Consider the following 17,748-nt stretch of genomic DNA (forward strand, 5'->3'; position numbering starts at 1 on the left):
GTTTACCGGTCGTATTCATTTAAAGAGCTTCTATATATATATTAGCACTTCAACGCAAAGCTAGATGCATGATCTTTCTCAAGTAAAACCAAACTATGAGTTTTCTATCCTGAATGACAAAATCTCGGAAAAGTTTGGTAAAGAACTAATTACAATTTGTGTTGCATTCTACTGCAATAATAAATCATTACGCATTTGCTGTCGTTGTTTTCTACTGTATTGAAGATAATTTTAATAAAACGGAAACTTAAGTGAGTATGGTCTAGTAATGATTAAGATAATTGCAGTTCTTTTATAATAGACCAAAAGGACAAAGATATCTTTTAAGTGTTGAGTTCTAGTTCTGTTGATATTCTGTATGAGTTTTTTTGCCGATTCCCGCCGTGCCCTTTCCTTTGAGAAAAGAAACAGCCCTTTCCAGACGGCCACTATGACGTCGTTGAAATACCGTGAAATTACGGAAAACAATAGACGACGGTTACGTTTGTTATTACCTCCCCTGAAACTGTTGGATATGCCATTAAAGATGTATGGTCGTAAGCATGGTGAATTTGGATTGCACAAAGCTGCCTCAAATGTCTACGACTGTAAGAGATAGACGAAAAGATAAAAAAAATGATAATCTAACGCATAAGTCAAAAACTTACTAACAACGATGGGGCATAAAAGCAAAAAGTAATCACAAAAATACTAAGTTCCGAGGAAAATTTAAGAAGGAAAGTCCCGAATCAAATGGCAAAATTAAAAACTCAAACACATCAAACGATAGGATAACAACTATCATTTTGCTGATTTAGAACAGGCATTTTCTTATGTAGGAAATAGTGGATAAACCTGTTTTAAAGCTAGCATAACTTCTCACTTGCATGACAGTCGCATCACATTTCATTATAGTGACTACGATGTGTGAACAAACCAAACATACACAATAGAAAAACATGTGAAAAAAAAAACCAAATGGGAATGGATGTATCTCTCATTTATTGATATGAGTGCTACGAAGACAACTCACCAACCATGGCGCAATGTATTTTATTTGTGGTCAATTTTTTTGGTGGAGGAAGCCTTTGGTATGAAATAGGGCTATTCTAGTCAATAAAGCTTAGAGTCGAGCGCACCTGCAAGGTGCAGGAATTGAACTCACATTGAGTTTTAATAAGCAGATGAAACAGCTAGCTAGTAGTTTGACTACTTAAATCACTAGAAAACCGATATCTCTAACAAAAAAAAACAACACATAAAACACTCTATAGAAATCTGTATCTCAAACCTGAGCAACACGAACCCCAACATAAACCAAGGATTATCAGATGTGCTCCGGGAGGGTAAGCATATCCTTACATCATACTGAGATTTATATTATGTGTTGACAGCAATCAGGAAAAAGAATAAACATAAATAATTGAACCCGCAATTTATTCAATTTTTCATGTTTTGTTAATTGTGATTGATAATCCTGTGTTCGCATTAAATATTTAATATCCATATTCAAGCTTTATCTCACCTTCAGTAAACCAGCATACAAAAATATAAATCAGTTGAAACAGAATTTTTGTTGAGCTATTTCCATGTAGAAGTCTAATTTTATTTAATCAACTTAAAATGCAGAAACGTTTAGAAGCCCATGAAAAATGTTGAGAGTTTTTTGTAAACCTTGCCCTATTTTTTTTTATTCCTGGACGCTGTATCGTTAATTCTTTGAAATTTGTATATTTTCATTTGTCGTTTGCTCGACAGAGAGGTTTAACGTATAACTTTTAAATTTATTGATTGCTTGTTGTTTTTATGAGTCTCCTCGTTGTTTGCTGTCTTCTGGCGTGTCTACTGATTGGCTGTTGTTTCCTTCTGCATCTGTTTGAGCGACTAGTGACAATCTTTGCTTTATATCTGGAAGAAAATTCATAAGATTTGCCATTTTAGGAAAGCCTTTTTGTAAAGTAGATTTTAGATCCTTAGCAACTTTTTCTTCAACGGGTATGTCTTCTTCTACGGGTCTAGCTGCTTTTGTTAAAACTTTGAGAAGATCTTTCATTTCTGTTTTCTTCTTTTTCATTAAATGTCGTCTGCTCATGACCATTCTTATCTTCCGGTCGATTCGTCCTATTTCGGTATTCTCCAAATCAACTTCAGCTCTCATAAAATCCCGTAATTTTTCCTTGTGCAACTTTTGAGCTGAAATCAGTTCCCTAAAAAAATACATTCAGAAATTTATGTAACATATATCTTAATCGATTTGTTGACTTTTTTTCATGTGTAAAATATTTTTAAAGAAAATTTAAACGAGTGGTGTAAGAAATAACTTTTGATGACAAAATCCATACGTTATATGGATGTAAACAAACCCTTAGACCTCAATACAACATAAAATTAGCTCAAATAAATTAGATGTGAGCAATTACAAGCCACTGTACGACATTCAACGATGAGAATAAAACATCCCGTATAGCCGGTCATATAAGGCTAAAACATCAAAAATACGAAACAATTTCATTAAGAAAACTAACGGCCAAATTTATAGGAAAACATTTAACGAAAAACAAATATGACAGACATGAACCAATAACAACTACTGAATTACATGCTGAATGTGGCAGCGTTAAATATGTTCGTGAGCGCTCAACCCTCCCTTAACCTGGAACTTTCGTGTTACAGCACAATTTAAGAATAAACTATAAGTTGAAGAAACCATCTAACAAAAAAAAACACGGACCGGACGTCAATTATGTAATACATACGTGTTGAGCGAAATGTGTACTGTACCTTAAGAGATTGCATTTGTGATGTATGTGTTTCATCCGTTGTACAACTATCCAAACGTGCAGGAATTTTAAGGTTTTAACTCACTCAGGCAAAGTTTGCCTTATATGGATTTGGCCATTAGTATCATATCCTTTTTGTATCATATCCTTTTCGTTTCCAAATTATTCGGTTATAGATATATCCTTGACTTTCAAATATTTGGCCTTGAGCGTTCTTGATGAAGGTAAATACAGAATTTTCGGATGAATGCATTTTTTGTGTCGTTTTTCTTTATTTTATACAAACCCAAAATCTATTTCACCATCTCCGTCTTTGTCCATCTTCTTTATCAAAAGGTTCAGAGATGGTTCTGACATTGGTATTTTCACTTGCTATTTAAAAGAAGAAAAAACAAAGATTATGTAAATTTCAGTACTAAATGGAAGTTACAATATAGACCTCAATTGACTCCAGTTGGCGTAGCAAACATCCATGGACATACAGAAAAAAATAAAAGTAAAAAACAAATCGTTCCATTTCAGATTGTAAACTATTTTCTTGGTGCTTTCTCATTGACACCTATGTTATTTTTAAATAAGAAACAAAAATTTCATCTTACCAAATGTTGTCAACGGAATTTATAATTTTACGACAGTTTACCGAAAAAATCTAAAATTTTAAACACATCAAACGAGAAGAAAACAACTTTCATATTTCTGACTTGGAACGAAGAGATATGAGACAACCATATAAATTTAAAACAAAAGAGGCGGCAAATAAAAACATTAACACTTTTAAGAAGATTAAGAAGAAAGAATAAGAATCAATTTAGTTATACAGAACTGCTGCCCCATTCAGAGATATCTTAGTCAATTTCATGTTGCTGGGTTTTTTGTTTTTTGGGGTTTTTTTTTCGGGGGGTCGGGTTATTCTATCTTTCCTGAATTATTTTGTTTGTATTTTCAATCATCTTATCATTTATCTTTCATAGTATTGTCTGACTTTGTATTGCCCTTCTTTTAACTTAGGCTCCTTTCTTTGTCAATCTCCTAGCCAAGGGAATAATGAAAACTCGTTGCAGAAAATAATTGAAATCTAACATTTTGATACTATTTGTAATTTTAAATCAGACGATGACTTTCAATCGTAAATAAGTAACTCGCCTCTAATCCATCTTTCATAAAATCTGAGTGACGAAGAACTTTCAATGTTATATTTATATAGTTTGTAAGATATTCCCTTCTAATCTATCTTTGAAAAAATCTTACTAAGATATTTCAAAGGTATAATTATACAGCTTGTAAGATACTCATCTCTAACCCACATTTGATTAAATCTGATGGTGGAATTTTCAATGGTATATTTATACAGCTTGTAAGTTACTCGCCTCTTATCCTTCTTTGAATAAATCTTACCAAGATATTTCAATGGTATACATATACCGTCTGTAAGATACTCATCTCTAACCCACATTTAATTAAATCTGATGATGACATTTTTAATGGTATATTTATACAGTTTGTAAGATACTAACCTCTTATCTTCTCTTATCCTTATTTGAATAAATCTAACTAAGAAATTTGAATAATTTATTTATACAGTCTGTAAGATACTCACCTCTAATCCATCTTTGAATTCTTGTTTATCAAGAGATCCACTTTTATCTGTGTCTAATATAGTGAACATGTCTAACAGACGAAAGTTTTGAAGTCTGGCATATTCAAATAAAACAAGTAATGGGTCTTCGTCAATAAGATCCTTTTCATCTTCGTTTACATCAGTTTGTGAAATTCCTTCGCGATTCGTATCCCAAACATATCCATATATGGCTTTAAACGAATCTCGTCTTTTTTTCATTTCATTGTATAATTTTTCAAATGTATCCATAACACACTGGTCCTGCAATTAAAATTTAAAATTGGAGATATAAAAAAGGTCATACTTCAAAGGTTATTTGATTGATTGATGTATTGGTGTTTAGCACCACTATTATTCTATTTCCTCGTGGTCAATTTCTATTGCTGGACAAGCCAGAGTACTACAACGGAGCTATATTGTGAGTGTATTTTGGGACTGTTCATTGTTTCGGGATCTATACGTATCCGGGATCGTACTTATTCGTTATGAAAACTGCCAATCCTAAGAGTAGGGTCAAGTGCACCCGCTCCGTACCAAACTCCCCGGAATTTCCATCTCCAATCCGCATACGGGTCCGCACACTACTCTACACTCTCGGAAACGATCACTGTACGGAGTTTAAACTCACAACAACATCAGTGTTGACTGGCAAGTGTAACAGTATTTGGACTACTTTTTCTCTTGACTTATACCACTAAGCCACCAAGTTATTTGTTGAAGCTTTGTAAAAATTAAAATAACACTTTAAACATATGCGTTTAAAGTACTCCACAGCATTTATTTCCTAGCAAACGCTTAAACACAAAATATTTAAAAAAAAACAATAATGTTTAAGGTGATACATAACACTACAGGGAGATAACTCTGTAATAATCAGCTGAACGTTTTAATCACTTTCTATTAAGGAAATACTAAGCTTCTAAATGATCAAAACTATAGTGTTTGTCAAATTGCTATATATTCAAAGAAAATTTTCCTATAAAGTGTGTGATTTAAGGTTTTTGATTGTTTTATATGTTTGTCAAAAGGTCGATATTTTATGAAAAATAACGTGCCAAATTAATTTAAGTCTTAAGAGCTATATAACCTAAGGAGAACCTAAGCTATTAATATTTAAAGGAGAGTTTATGGTGCCACTTTTTTGGCCAAATAGAGACAATTTTTTTATTATTATTATTTAAGGAGGCGTAAGCTCCGGATTCGCTTTGCCCTAAATCTCCCTAGATGTGTAACTGATATCAGTAAAAATAAAAATAGATTCAAAGTTCTTTTCTGCTCACATTATAACATGTATACGGTTTTATCCTAACAAATTAAAGGTCAGCGTGTAAAGTAAGTTCATGATTATCTTAAACCATTTCATCTGCTTAAAGTCTCAAGAAGGTGTTAAGAACTTCATGGTATAAAGTTCAAACGTCAGATTAACGAAATTTAAATCTGATCAATGTTGAACAAAATACTTTTGTAATAATTGCGTTTAAAATATTGATATCAACTTGATTACAAAACAACAGCACTTTGTTAAATCTTCATAAGAATCAGGGGCGGATCCAGCCATTTTAAAAAGCAGGGGGGTCCTAACCAAGTACAAAAAGGGGGGTTTCTTACTACATGGGTTACAACCCCCGGACCCCCCCCCCCCCTTTGGATCCGCCACTGAGAATAATGCCGTTTTTCAACTCTCATGGAAAACAAAATGTGGCAAATCTTTATTCTAAAAGTTATAACACTGTGTATTATTTTATAAACTGGAATGTTGAGTCAGATATAGTCTGTTTCCCGGCCGTTATTGAAATTCTTGTTAATATTTGTATATTCCGAAGGTATACTGGGTATTTTACGGAGGGGACCAACCTAAGCCAGATATATCATAGATGTATCATAAATGTACGTAAATAAGTATCGCACATTGCAAGATGTAGATTTAACTAGTGTAACCGGAGAGCATGATTTTTCTTACAAAACAGCTCGTATCCTCCGGGACTCGATTCAGTCATGTCTCTGTTATACGGAAGCGCTCTAACCGACTGAGCTAAATAAGATCAGCCATTCATGGCTGACTAATATCTATTTATTATTAGCGTATGTTTCCTTATAATACGTTGTTTTGGTTAGTTCAAAGAAATCTCGTGTCATTCAAAAATTAACCTTCATTTCAAAATGAAAATGTAACATCTATGATGACACGCGCTCCCGCAATAAAGTGCATAGGTAAATAAAAGAAAAACTTGAAGGAAATTGTGTTTTCCTAATCCTATCAAAAACATGTTATTGAGAGTGTGGATTGCTTCTTTAATTTTATTTTATTGCAAAAGCGTTGACCGTGGGCACATTTTTAGAATGAAGCGTTTCTGCGGTTCAAACAAAATGTACTTCGGTCAACGCTTTTATATCCCGATAAATGTCTTTTCTTACTGCATTAATGTAACACAATTTAGCATAGAACCCTCTGGTGAAAAGAACGAACAGAGAACTCTGGGTTTTTTTTTCAGAAATCACTGTCAAACATCCAAACATGCTGTACTATCCACACTAATCTGTGTCCACACTTGAAAGACAAATAATATAGCTTTTGCGTTGAATTATTAAGATTTTTTTTATTGTGTGACACTAGTGTTCCGAGAACGGAGGAAGCATTTCAATAACATATTTAAACAACTATAGGTCTCCAAACAGCCTTTAACAATGCAAAAAGTCAGCAATACGAACCCTCTACATGAAAATGCCAAAGAATTCACGAGAAATTAACGGCCTAGTTTACAACAATAGAAAAACAAAAATGACAAACATGAATGGTCGACAATATTTTTAAGCATCCATTGGAAAGTATTCCTGTCAGTTCCTGTTATTTTCTATTTGTCTAACTTACGCTCATTCGTCACAACTCGGCAAATTCCGTAGCTGATTCACCCGATGATTACCGATCGAACTTACCCCAAGATCTAAGAGTTGTATTCCTGATATAGATTGATCTATACACTCCAGTAATTCCGTTGCACTGACGGGATACATTTGATTTTTTCCAAGCTAAAATATTCAAACAAATAACATAATTGTTAATCTTTTTGAAGTGCATTATTTTGATTTCTACTTGATAAAAGACTTTTCATTTTTTTTATTTTGATCAATGAAATATTTTTCAAGTTGAAATTAGAAATAAAATAAAATAGTTTTTAATCTGTAAGACGTTTATCATTAAATTTTTTTCAATAAACAAATGTATTCTTTTTAAGGATATGCGTCAATTAGACTGTAAACAAACTTAACTAGACGTCGCTAATCAACAATGAGCTGATCAGTTTATCTATAAACAGGAGAAACTATCTTGTCCTGTTTTGGTCAAGTTTCTTATTATTTCTTCTTTTAGAAAAGAACTAAAACTTTCAACTTTAATGTCTTGACACATTTTAAACATTAATTTACAAACATAACAAGTAGAAAAAAGCAAATAAAAGAGAAACTTACCCTCAAAATTTTCAGCGTTGAATTTTTCTCAATTCCTTTTATAAGACATTTTGCACATGCGTCTGTAAGTCTGTTACAACTCATATCTAGTTCAATAAGTGCTGTATTCATTGTTAGGGCGTAACTGATAGTTGCTGCCCCTGTTAAGTGGAAGCCGTTCCAAGAAATGTCAAGTTTTTCCAGATGGCGATTTTTCTATATGTGATAAAAGAATCAATAAGACGTGTATTAAACAATGTTAAAAAGTAGCATTGAAAGTGCACTCTTCGACACAAATTAGAAATATAATTTTGAACAAGTTTTGTATTTTTCGTAATTGATGAAGATATGTTCTATCGATATGAAAGTAGGAAATTTGGTATGATTGGCGAAGAGACAACTATGAACTAAAATCAAAATGACGTGGATGTAAGCATGGTCACCATGGGTCTACCGTCAAGCTTATTATGGACATTCAAAACATTTCAAACATAACATTAGAATGAGTAGGCAAAAGCAAAATCTCAACACGTTTAAGGAATCGTTTTGTTTGTATTTTGAAACTCAGCAAATAGAACAAGTGTGGAATTTGACAAAATGATGTTTAATGGTCTACCCTGTTGATATTGTGGGTTTCTTTTTCTCTGATTTATTTAGACGAGAATAGAGAATTGAAACAGGAAATGTGTCAAGGAGATAACAAACCTATCGAAGAGCAAAAAAGCAGACACACAGACATTGTTTTCCGCAAAATTACAATGGAACAGTTCCCATATCACTTGACATTTTTCCCATGGCTTTTATACATACAATTCATACGAATTTCACAGTTTTGGAAAAAAAGTACATTGAAATCACACTATATATATTTGTTTGTAAACAAACCTGTAAAGCTCTACCGATAGCTGTGGCTCCACGGAGTCGTAAGTGATTCCAACTTAAATCGAGAACTTTAAGGAAGTCATTAACAGCTGTAAATAAAACAGATAACATAAGGCAATAAAATATATCAAACATAACTAAAATGCAAGTGAAAAAAAAATCCAAGCAAGAACCGAAGTACGTTAATTTGTCAATCGTAAAACTTCGGGAATGTTCGGAAAGCAACGAGTTTGCTTCGAATGTTGAAAAAATGGTCATCCATTGAGACATGGTACGATCGTCGTAAATTGGACACAGTATTAAAGGAGAAAAACTGAAGTGCGATATATATTTCAGTGGTACACAAAACTAAGAAAAGGCTCATACACAATCCCATAAAGATATTTTCCAAATGATATTTGATACTGAAATAGGGATTCTTTATAACTTAACACTTCACTGCTATTAGGATTACGGCCTTCAACAATGTGCAAAGCGTTTAGCTATTATACCTAATCCTTCTGCAAATATTTCGCCTCCTCTTTCATGAAATTTATTGTGTTTCAGATGAAGTTCTCTAAGGGCATGGTTCTCCTGAAATGATAAAAAAAAAACGCAAACTATTTCAGGTAAAGCAGTAAACTAAGATTATGAGAGCATATGAAAATAAACCAGTTCATACATTTGGTGTATCCGAAACTCTTTTTTTTTGGATTTGCTTACACCAGGAACATTCAAACATTAAATTAAAAAAACATTAATTACATTTTATAAGATAATATTCATGACCAAACAGGGTCTTTATCCAGAATATCCAGTAAAAAGATTTGTTTTGAATAAGATATTGTCTACTAGAATCTATCTTTGATTTGTGTTTAGATTGCGCCTTCAGCATTGTGTTCATATTTTTAATGCATTTATAAAAAAATATATATATTTACAGAGAGGAAAACTGTTTTAAACGTGTGCGTCAACAATGTTTTCTATGTAAATAAATCAAAATCCAATTTATATTACGTGTATTATTTCACGTACACTTTAAAATTATGTAAACAAAACTGAAACTTGATTACTTATTAATCCTCATTCAAAATAAAAAATATAACTTAACTATGAAAGGCAGTGTTCAAGACTGTGAACAATAAACAAAAAAACAAATCAAAACGACGAACTTAAGTGTAAGGGGCGGATCCAGTCATTTTTAAAAGCAGGGTTCCAACCATATGATCCAATTCAAAGGCATTGATTGTCAAAAGGGGTACCACCTTAATCATTCTCCCAACAACCACCACTACCGTTTTGCTAACTTCTGTGCAGCTATTTTTTTTCAACCATACTTACATCTAACATTTCTTTGAAATGAACGGCATCGCCCTCCGTCAAGTTATTACCTGTAAAAGGTGTACACATATAAGCAACTAGTGTTTACGGGTTGTACCTAAACCTGTCACTTGTATGACAGTCGTATAAAGTCCATTAAATTGACAACGATGTGTGAACAAAACAAACAAACAAAATAGGTAAAAGTGTCAAAAATAGGGGTACATCAGCCAATATCGTGTTATAATCTTAATCAATATAAAACAAACACAATATAATACAAACAAAATGTTAGAAATGTGTGCAATGTAACTTTTTTTGTATACAATTAAAAATGAGGTTTTTACTACAATGAATATGAACAGACAACAGTTGAGATGCAGATCCACAGAAAAGGTTTAATTGTTTATTCTATTTTACTTGTTCATGTTTCGCATTGTATTTGGTCAATACAATTTTTCTCGAGTTATTTAAAAAGATATTTGAAAATTGTTGTGCTGTTAAAATATTAAACTTATTGTTTCAAGCCTGTAATTATTTCATTTAATAGGTGTCGGCTTCTTCTCATACTGCTCGTTAATCATTAGATACATTGATTATATAGTTGTACCAGTTTCATTGTCTTGTGAAAATGTTAAAAGCAGTTTAAGACTGAAGACAAACATAATCAATTGTGATTCCGGAGAAGAAATTAATTAAAGACTACCAATGATCTCCCTTTAGTGCCTTTTCATTTTTATGTATAAACTAGAACACACTCGCAACATCGTGGATCCGTGACATGAGTACGCATTATTGATAGACTGTTTTTTTTAAACCACTTGCACTTTTTGTTTTAGTATTTCAGTGCTTACTGTTATATTTTAAAATAAGTAGTATAAAAATTATGAAAAGCATTTTAACTCTCTCATATATTCCTTATGCAAATCAAGATAGTACGCTCAGCATTCAGTAGCTATGTTCCTGTATCGACATTTTTTTCTTATAATGTTGGGTTTCCGTCTAATAAACATTTACTTCATGTATCTTTACATTTGTGTTAGAAATTTTAAACCATGTTGCATTGTCTGTAATATTTAGGATCATTTAGTGGTGAGCGTATTACACATATTAGTATGATGCGGCCAGTCGAATAAACTTAAAACAATTTGTGATGCTTTGAAATTGTGTCTACCTAAAACATGTAAAAAAAAAGTGTTTTCTGTTTTACTTAGAACCACCCCAAAAACCTTCTTATATATCATGTTTAGTAATGTTAAGAAGTTTTGATCGGAAATTTCAGGTAACTATAGGTGACTCTGCAGATGTAATAATTCTAGCCATTTTCAAAAGAGGGTTTCCAACCATATGTCCCCATTCAAAAGCTATGATCGTCAAAAAGCGGGTTCCAACCCCGGACCCCCTCCCTGTGTACGGATTTTCTACTCACCTGACAAATCTAACTTTCTCAGGTAATTATTATTCTTCAACGCTTCACATATAGCTTCTGCGCCTTGTTTTCCAATATTGTTTTCTGTAATACTCTGGAACAAAGATAGAATGCTCAAACGTTTCATCGTTTTAAGTGTTGAATTTTAAGGCTTTTTATTGCTGACTATGCGGTATGAATTTTGGTCGTTGTTGAAGGACGTACGGTGACCTATATGTTTTGAGTTCTATGTCATTTGGTCTATGTGTCATTGGCAATTATACCACATCTTCGTATGTTTATGCTCTCTGTGAAAACCCTTTTAGCCAAAGAAAACTTGAGAAACAAAATTGATTAAAATATAGAAAAAAAGGGGACAGATCCCTCTAACGCATGTGGGTACAACAACTTATATGCATTACATAAGAATAAAAAGTTTTCTGACTTCTTTCCACTTACTAATTCTATCAGGTATGGGTTCCTGTCCCCTTACTAATTCTACCAGGTATGTGTTCCTGGCCACTTACTAATGCTATCAGGTATGTGTTCATGGTCACTTACAATTGCTATCAGGTATGTGTTCCTGGTCACTAACTAATGCTATCAGGTATGTGTTCCTGGCCACTTACAATTGCTATCAGGTATGTGTTCCTGGCCACGTACTAATGCTATCATGTATGTGTTCCTGACCACTTACCAATGCTATCAGGTATGTGTTCCTGGCCACTTACTAATGCTTTCATGTATGTGTTTCTGGCCACTTACTAATGCTATCAGGTATGTGTTCTTGCCACTTACTAAGGCTATCAGGTATGTGTTCCTGGTCACTTACTAATGCTATCAGGTATGTTTTCCTGGCCACTTACTAATGCTATCATGTATGTGTTTCTGGCCACTTACTAATTCTATCAGGTATGTGTTCTTGTCACTTACTAATTCTATCAGGTATGTGTTCCTGTCCACGACATCAGCAATATACATAGCACCACTACTTCCTAAGTCATTCCCGTCAAATGTCAGCTTTTCTACTTCACTGTCTCGCTGAAATGATTGATTGATTAATTGATGTATTGGCAGTATGGTTAATTAAATACACCACAATAAATTTTATACGAAAGTGGCGCTAAATTTATACCCTGGTACTACCATACACCACAATAATTTGTATACGGAAACAACGCTATAGTTATAGTTTGTTGCTACAATCATGAATCCATCGCGTCCCACAAGAAAGTTGTTTTTTTCGGAATAGAAGTTAGGTATGGATATATAACTTGATAAATTGGTTGATCTATTGATTGATTGATTGATTGATTGATTGATTGATTGATTGGTTGATTGATTGATTGATTTTCAAATATGTTGATCTCGAGCATCACTTAAGAGACGTTATTTGTCGAAATAAGCATGTGATGCAGTTAAACTAATACCGTTAATGTTATCTCAACTGTTTATATATATATATATATATATATATTAATACTTCTAGCTTGCTGTTCGGTGTGAACCAAGGGTGTTGAAGACCGTACCAAGACCTATAATGTTTTACTTTTATATATTGTTATTTGGATGGAGAGTTGTCTCATTGGCACTCATACATCATCTCCCTCTATCTATCGTATTATTAATAATAATTTTGGTCGGGATGGTGTTCCAGTTACCAGAGATGCATTTCCAAGTGGTTTTGCTTTCTGAAAGTTACATAATAAAGATATATTAATATATGGAAGTTTATAACGACCTTGACTGGCCATACAGACCCACACGGTCGGAACTACTTACACATAGAGCTATTGCACAAGCCTTTGTATCTTTTGGTTTCATCGTCACTCCGATAACTCGGATTTCATCTGTGTCCAATGCTTTATAAAACATCTGCATCGGCGTGATCTTTAATGTCCTACACGCCTCTTTGTAAAGTTTTTGAGACATCTTCTCTTTTGGTCTTTGACTCATGAAATATAACTCAAGTTCATCTAAATATAAAATTAAAACAAGTGTGTTTTTTAGTAACAGTAAGTATGTATATATAGTAAATACATGTACTTCTATATAAATCCTTGGTAAAGTTATTATACAAATTAATTCTCTATAAACATGAAGTTTCAAGAAAGAAAATTAAAAAGACAAAATTAAAAATCACGTTTTAATACTGATGAGTGACTGACCTACGGTTTTAACTTCAGAAGGTTGTAACTTAATTGGACGTATGAACCCAAGGGACTCGGGGAAACATTGAACTTGTCATACATTTTCCTTTTCTTTCTTGACTCGAAAGATAAATTATTTAAAACCCAATTTAGGATGTTCGTACCACTGCTTGGAAATAACAAGCTTTATAAAAGAACAGTATAATAAATTGATACTATAAAACGGTTCTAAAAATGCCCCCCAAAAAGTAACAGATCCGTGTCCTAGTTTTTGAAATATAATCAATTGAAAGCGATGGAAATTATTCTCTCTAGATTGTTTCATACATTTAGCATTGACATCTATTTTCTTTCAAAAACTATGACAAAAATAAGATTTTATAAGATTTTCAAAGATTGCTTTTCTGACTACATGTAATAAAACCACGAAAAGTAAGGAGGGTCTAGCAGGTCAAATATTTATTGACACTATGTGAATGAAACTAGAGGATTCCGAATATCTGACAAAACGTCAAAAACAATAGTAGCGATCATCCTTTACTTACCTTCCTGATTTTTTCCTAGTTTTCCTAGTTTTTGAAATATAATCAATTGAAAGGGATGGAAATTATTCTCTCTAGATTGTTTCATACATTTAGCATTGACATCTATTTTCTTTCAAAAACTATGACAAAAATAAGATTTTATAAGATTTTCAAAGATTGCTTTTCTGACTACATGTAATAAAACCACGAAAAGTAAGGAGGGTCTAGCAGGTCAAATATTTATTGACACTATGTGAATAAAACTAGAGGATTCCGAATATCTGACAAAACGTCAAAAACAATAGTAGCGATCATCCTTTACTTACCTTCCTCATCTGAAAAATCAGAATCGTCTAAATTGCACAGCCTTATTTCTTTAACTTCTCTTTCTTCTTTTTTCGGTACATCGAACAAGTTACTTTCCTCGACTTCGTCTCGGACGAGCTGAACCATGTCGTGTTTCTTTGGTCGAAGTATTTTACTTGACTGGGATGTTTTTGTTGCAGGAACATTGAGTCTGTATTGTGCTGCGAGTACTCCGGGTTTAGTTTTCTTTAAGTTTCGTTCTCGAACTGATTTCTTAAAAAAAAAAGAAGAAAAAGAAAAAAAAATCATCTCATGTTCTTATGTAATTTGAAAGAAATTAATAATCAATAGATATAAGAAGTTGTGGAATGAGTGCTGATGAAACAACTCTCCATCCAAGTCACAAGTTGTAAGAGTTAACTATTATAGGCCAAAGTACGGTCTTCAACACGGAATCTTTGCTCACACTGAACAGCAAGCTAAGAAGGGCCCAAAAATGACATGTGTAAAACCATATAAACGTGAAAACCAACAATTTTATCTATATATATATAAAAAAAACAAGAAACGAGAAACGCGTATGAACCACATTAACAAACAACAACTACTGAACACCAGATTCCTGACTCAGAATAGATCATCATAGGTGCAAACAAATGCAGTGGGTTTAAACGTTTAAATAGGTACCAACCTGCGCCCTTACCTGAAACAATGGTGTAAAATCACCACATAAAAAAGACACACTATAAAATATCAATTGAAATGGTTTAACTCAATCAAAAGACTCATTAAAACACAAGTGACCATACACTGAACGGATATATTTAGTCACTACTCGTAATGAATACTTATTTGGTCACATTTCTTAAGCTTATGAAGGAAAATTAATAAAGTATGATAGCAATAGTACCAATGTTTCTGTACCGTAAACAATCAGAAGGCTATATAATCTAAATAAAAGTTCGATGAGTTAAGCAGCTTGTAATTTTATGTGTTTGATAAATTAAGTCCTATTAATTCTCTTTTTATAGGAGTTATTGCCCTTATACAAATTATAATTTTTATCATTTTTGTCGTAAATTGTACATGATAGAGAGAAACAGTACCAAAATATCCACAGCAAAACAGGAACAATAAAAAGTAAGTAAAACGGTGGTCATATATCTATTACTAGAAAAACATTTCAACCTGCTGTATTTGTTTGCACCTGTCCTAAGTCAGAAACCTGATGTTCGAAGGTTGTCGGTTGTTGACGTGGTTCATACGTGTTTTAATTTCTCGTTTTTTATATAGATTAAACCGTCGGTTTTATTGTTTAAATGGTTTTACACTAGTCATTTTCGGTTTGAGCCAAGGCTCTATGTTGAAGACCGTGCTTTGATCTATAATGGTTATTTTTTACAAATTGTGACTTTGATTGAGAGTAGTCTCATTGGCACTCATACCACATCTTCTAACATATCTATATAACAAAGAAATGTAATTTCAAGGTAAGAATTGGAGAGTATCGATGGAGTTTACAAACTTATCGGTAAGGGACGACATCAAAAGATCGATGTAGGATAAAAAAAACTTAAATCGAATAGGTTGGGGTGGGGGTCAACATTGCTGCAAGTTTTGTTAATCAAAAATCGATTTTACCTATATCCATATAGGTAAATCAATTTTTCCCAATTTAAGTTAAGAGGGGGATGGGGGGTCAGTGAAAAAATATGTGAATTAAGTTTTTTATCCTACATTGAACTTCTGTTGTTGTCCCTAAACACATACAGAATAGAGAATAACAAGGTGTCAGTATATTGAGAAATAGATAATAATGAAAAATGACCTAAAAAATCACAATGAAATGCCAGATCGCATTCACAGTGTCATTTGGTCTCTTGTGGAGAGTTATCTCTTTGGCAATCATACCAAATCTTCTTTTTTTATATACATGTATGTATATGCTTATTTTTATTTTGCTATAGAACTAAAAACGCTATTCAAAGATAGTGACCGAGAAAAAAAGGCGGCCATATTTATTAGCTAAGTTAATTAGGATTCACAGTATCACTTACTTCAAAAAGACGTCCATGATTATCGGCTCCTAGGCTGATACCGGGTGATGCACGTCGACTTATCATCTTTAAAATCTTGAGGTTTGTCGAGTATTGTAAAATATCGTCTATGATAAATAAAACTCCATTTTAAAAATTCTGTACGTCAAAATGGAAAATTCTGTACGTCACTTCATAAAAACACCAATGTTTTAAGTTTGTAACCTTAAATGTGATCTTTTAATCGTTGTGTGTTAATCTCCAGTAGTTTAACTTTGTATATTAGCCAAGAACAATGGAACCGATTAATTGAGGCGCATGTTGAAAGGATTAATAGAGAGATTATAAAATTTAAATGCACCTAAATATTTTCTTTCATCATGATGTTTCTCCATTTCTACAGCTTAGTTCAGACTAAAGTCACCCTATGCACCAAAGTCCGTGTTTTATTCTCGGTTCTGTCCCCCTATTGTAATTCAATAACAACGTGCATACTCTTAGGCAACAACCATTTTCTTATCTGGGGGGGGGGGGGGGGGGGGCCTGGGATTTTTATTATGTTCATAATTTTTTTTTCAGAACCTTCCTCCGATAAAAAAAAATTTTTCTTATGAGAAGGAAAGCAAATTTTTTTTTCCTATAATGTGGAACAGAAATACCTTTTTTTTTTCTCTAAACCATAAAATTTACATAAAATTCATTTTAATTTTTTAATTGATGTAAAATGTAAAATGCATGGCTCTGTCTATATCCTGGCATTGGCTGTTGTCTCTGTCGTTTTTTTAGCCCACTTTCTACATTATGATATTCTCTGAGTCCGTCATACAGGTACCACAGTCCTTGAATCTTAATACTGCAATTGAAGTGGCCACCATTGCCATATGTAAAGAGGAAAGAGTGAGTAGCTCCAAATTATAAACATCCACTGTTTCCAACTATGATAATTGACATTCCATTGAAAAGGGAGGTATAAAGAATGATACAGAATGATACTACCGGTATACAAGTCTGTGTCCTACACAATCAGGGCTACTTTAAAAGACTGCTTTAATATGATACCATATCTTTCCCTGTTATAAAATGACCATATCATGTTTATAATAGTTGCAGTTTTAAGTATGTCTTAATGTAGTAACATACATGCGGGAGATTTGGAATGCTTTTAAATATTTCTGGATCAAACACTATTACAGGAAAATACAAAAAGTAATAAGGTATAAATAGAAATCTTAGCGTAATCTGTAGACTGGACAGATGTTTATAATCTGCTGTTTCACTGTCTTAACTGTTGTTATTTTCACTATTCTCAAATTCAGCAGTGC

At 32.9% G+C, this 17,748-nt stretch overlaps 1 protein-coding gene across 1 annotated transcript; it reads right to left on the reverse strand.

The window, feature by feature from the left end:
• Window positions 1-1,783: 1,783 nt before the first annotated feature.
• Window positions 1,784-16,577, reverse strand: LOC139484336 (leucine-rich repeat-containing protein 74A-like). Its single transcript, XM_071268073.1, has 13 exons — window positions 16,448-16,577; window positions 14,411-14,663; window positions 13,193-13,386; window positions 12,344-12,451; window positions 11,432-11,525; window positions 10,024-10,073; window positions 9,195-9,276; window positions 8,707-8,792; window positions 7,843-8,037; window positions 7,312-7,404; window positions 4,357-4,638; window positions 3,046-3,131; window positions 1,784-2,186 (listed from the first exon to the last, which is right to left on the reverse strand). The coding sequence occupies exons 1-13, from the start codon at window positions 16,511-16,513 to the stop codon at window positions 1,784-1,786; spliced, it is 1,992 nt and encodes a 663-aa protein (XP_071124174.1). The 5' UTR covers window positions 16,514-16,577.
• Window positions 16,578-17,748: the final 1,171 nt, after the last annotated feature.

The sequence above is a fragment of the Mytilus edulis genome, chromosome 8 (genome assembly GCF_963676685.1).
Source record: "Mytilus edulis chromosome 8, xbMytEdul2.2, whole genome shotgun sequence".
NCBI lineage: Eukaryota > Metazoa > Mollusca > Bivalvia > Mytilida > Mytilidae > Mytilus > Mytilus edulis.

Bases quoted from the DNA above. Each gene is read 5' to 3' on its own strand.
- LOC139484336 (XM_071268073.1), bottom strand. From the start codon at position 16,513: ATGATAAGTCGACGTGCATCACCCGGTATCAGCCTAGGAGCCGATAAT. The intron at 8,793-9,194 runs GTATAATAGCTA...TTTTATTTACAG, and splicing joins AATATTTGCAGAAGGATTAG to CTGTTAATGACTTCCTTAAA. The intron at 4,639-7,311 runs GTAAGTTCGATC...TTTTAATTGCAG, and splicing joins TACAACTCTTAGATCTTGGG to GACCAGTGTGTTATGGATAC.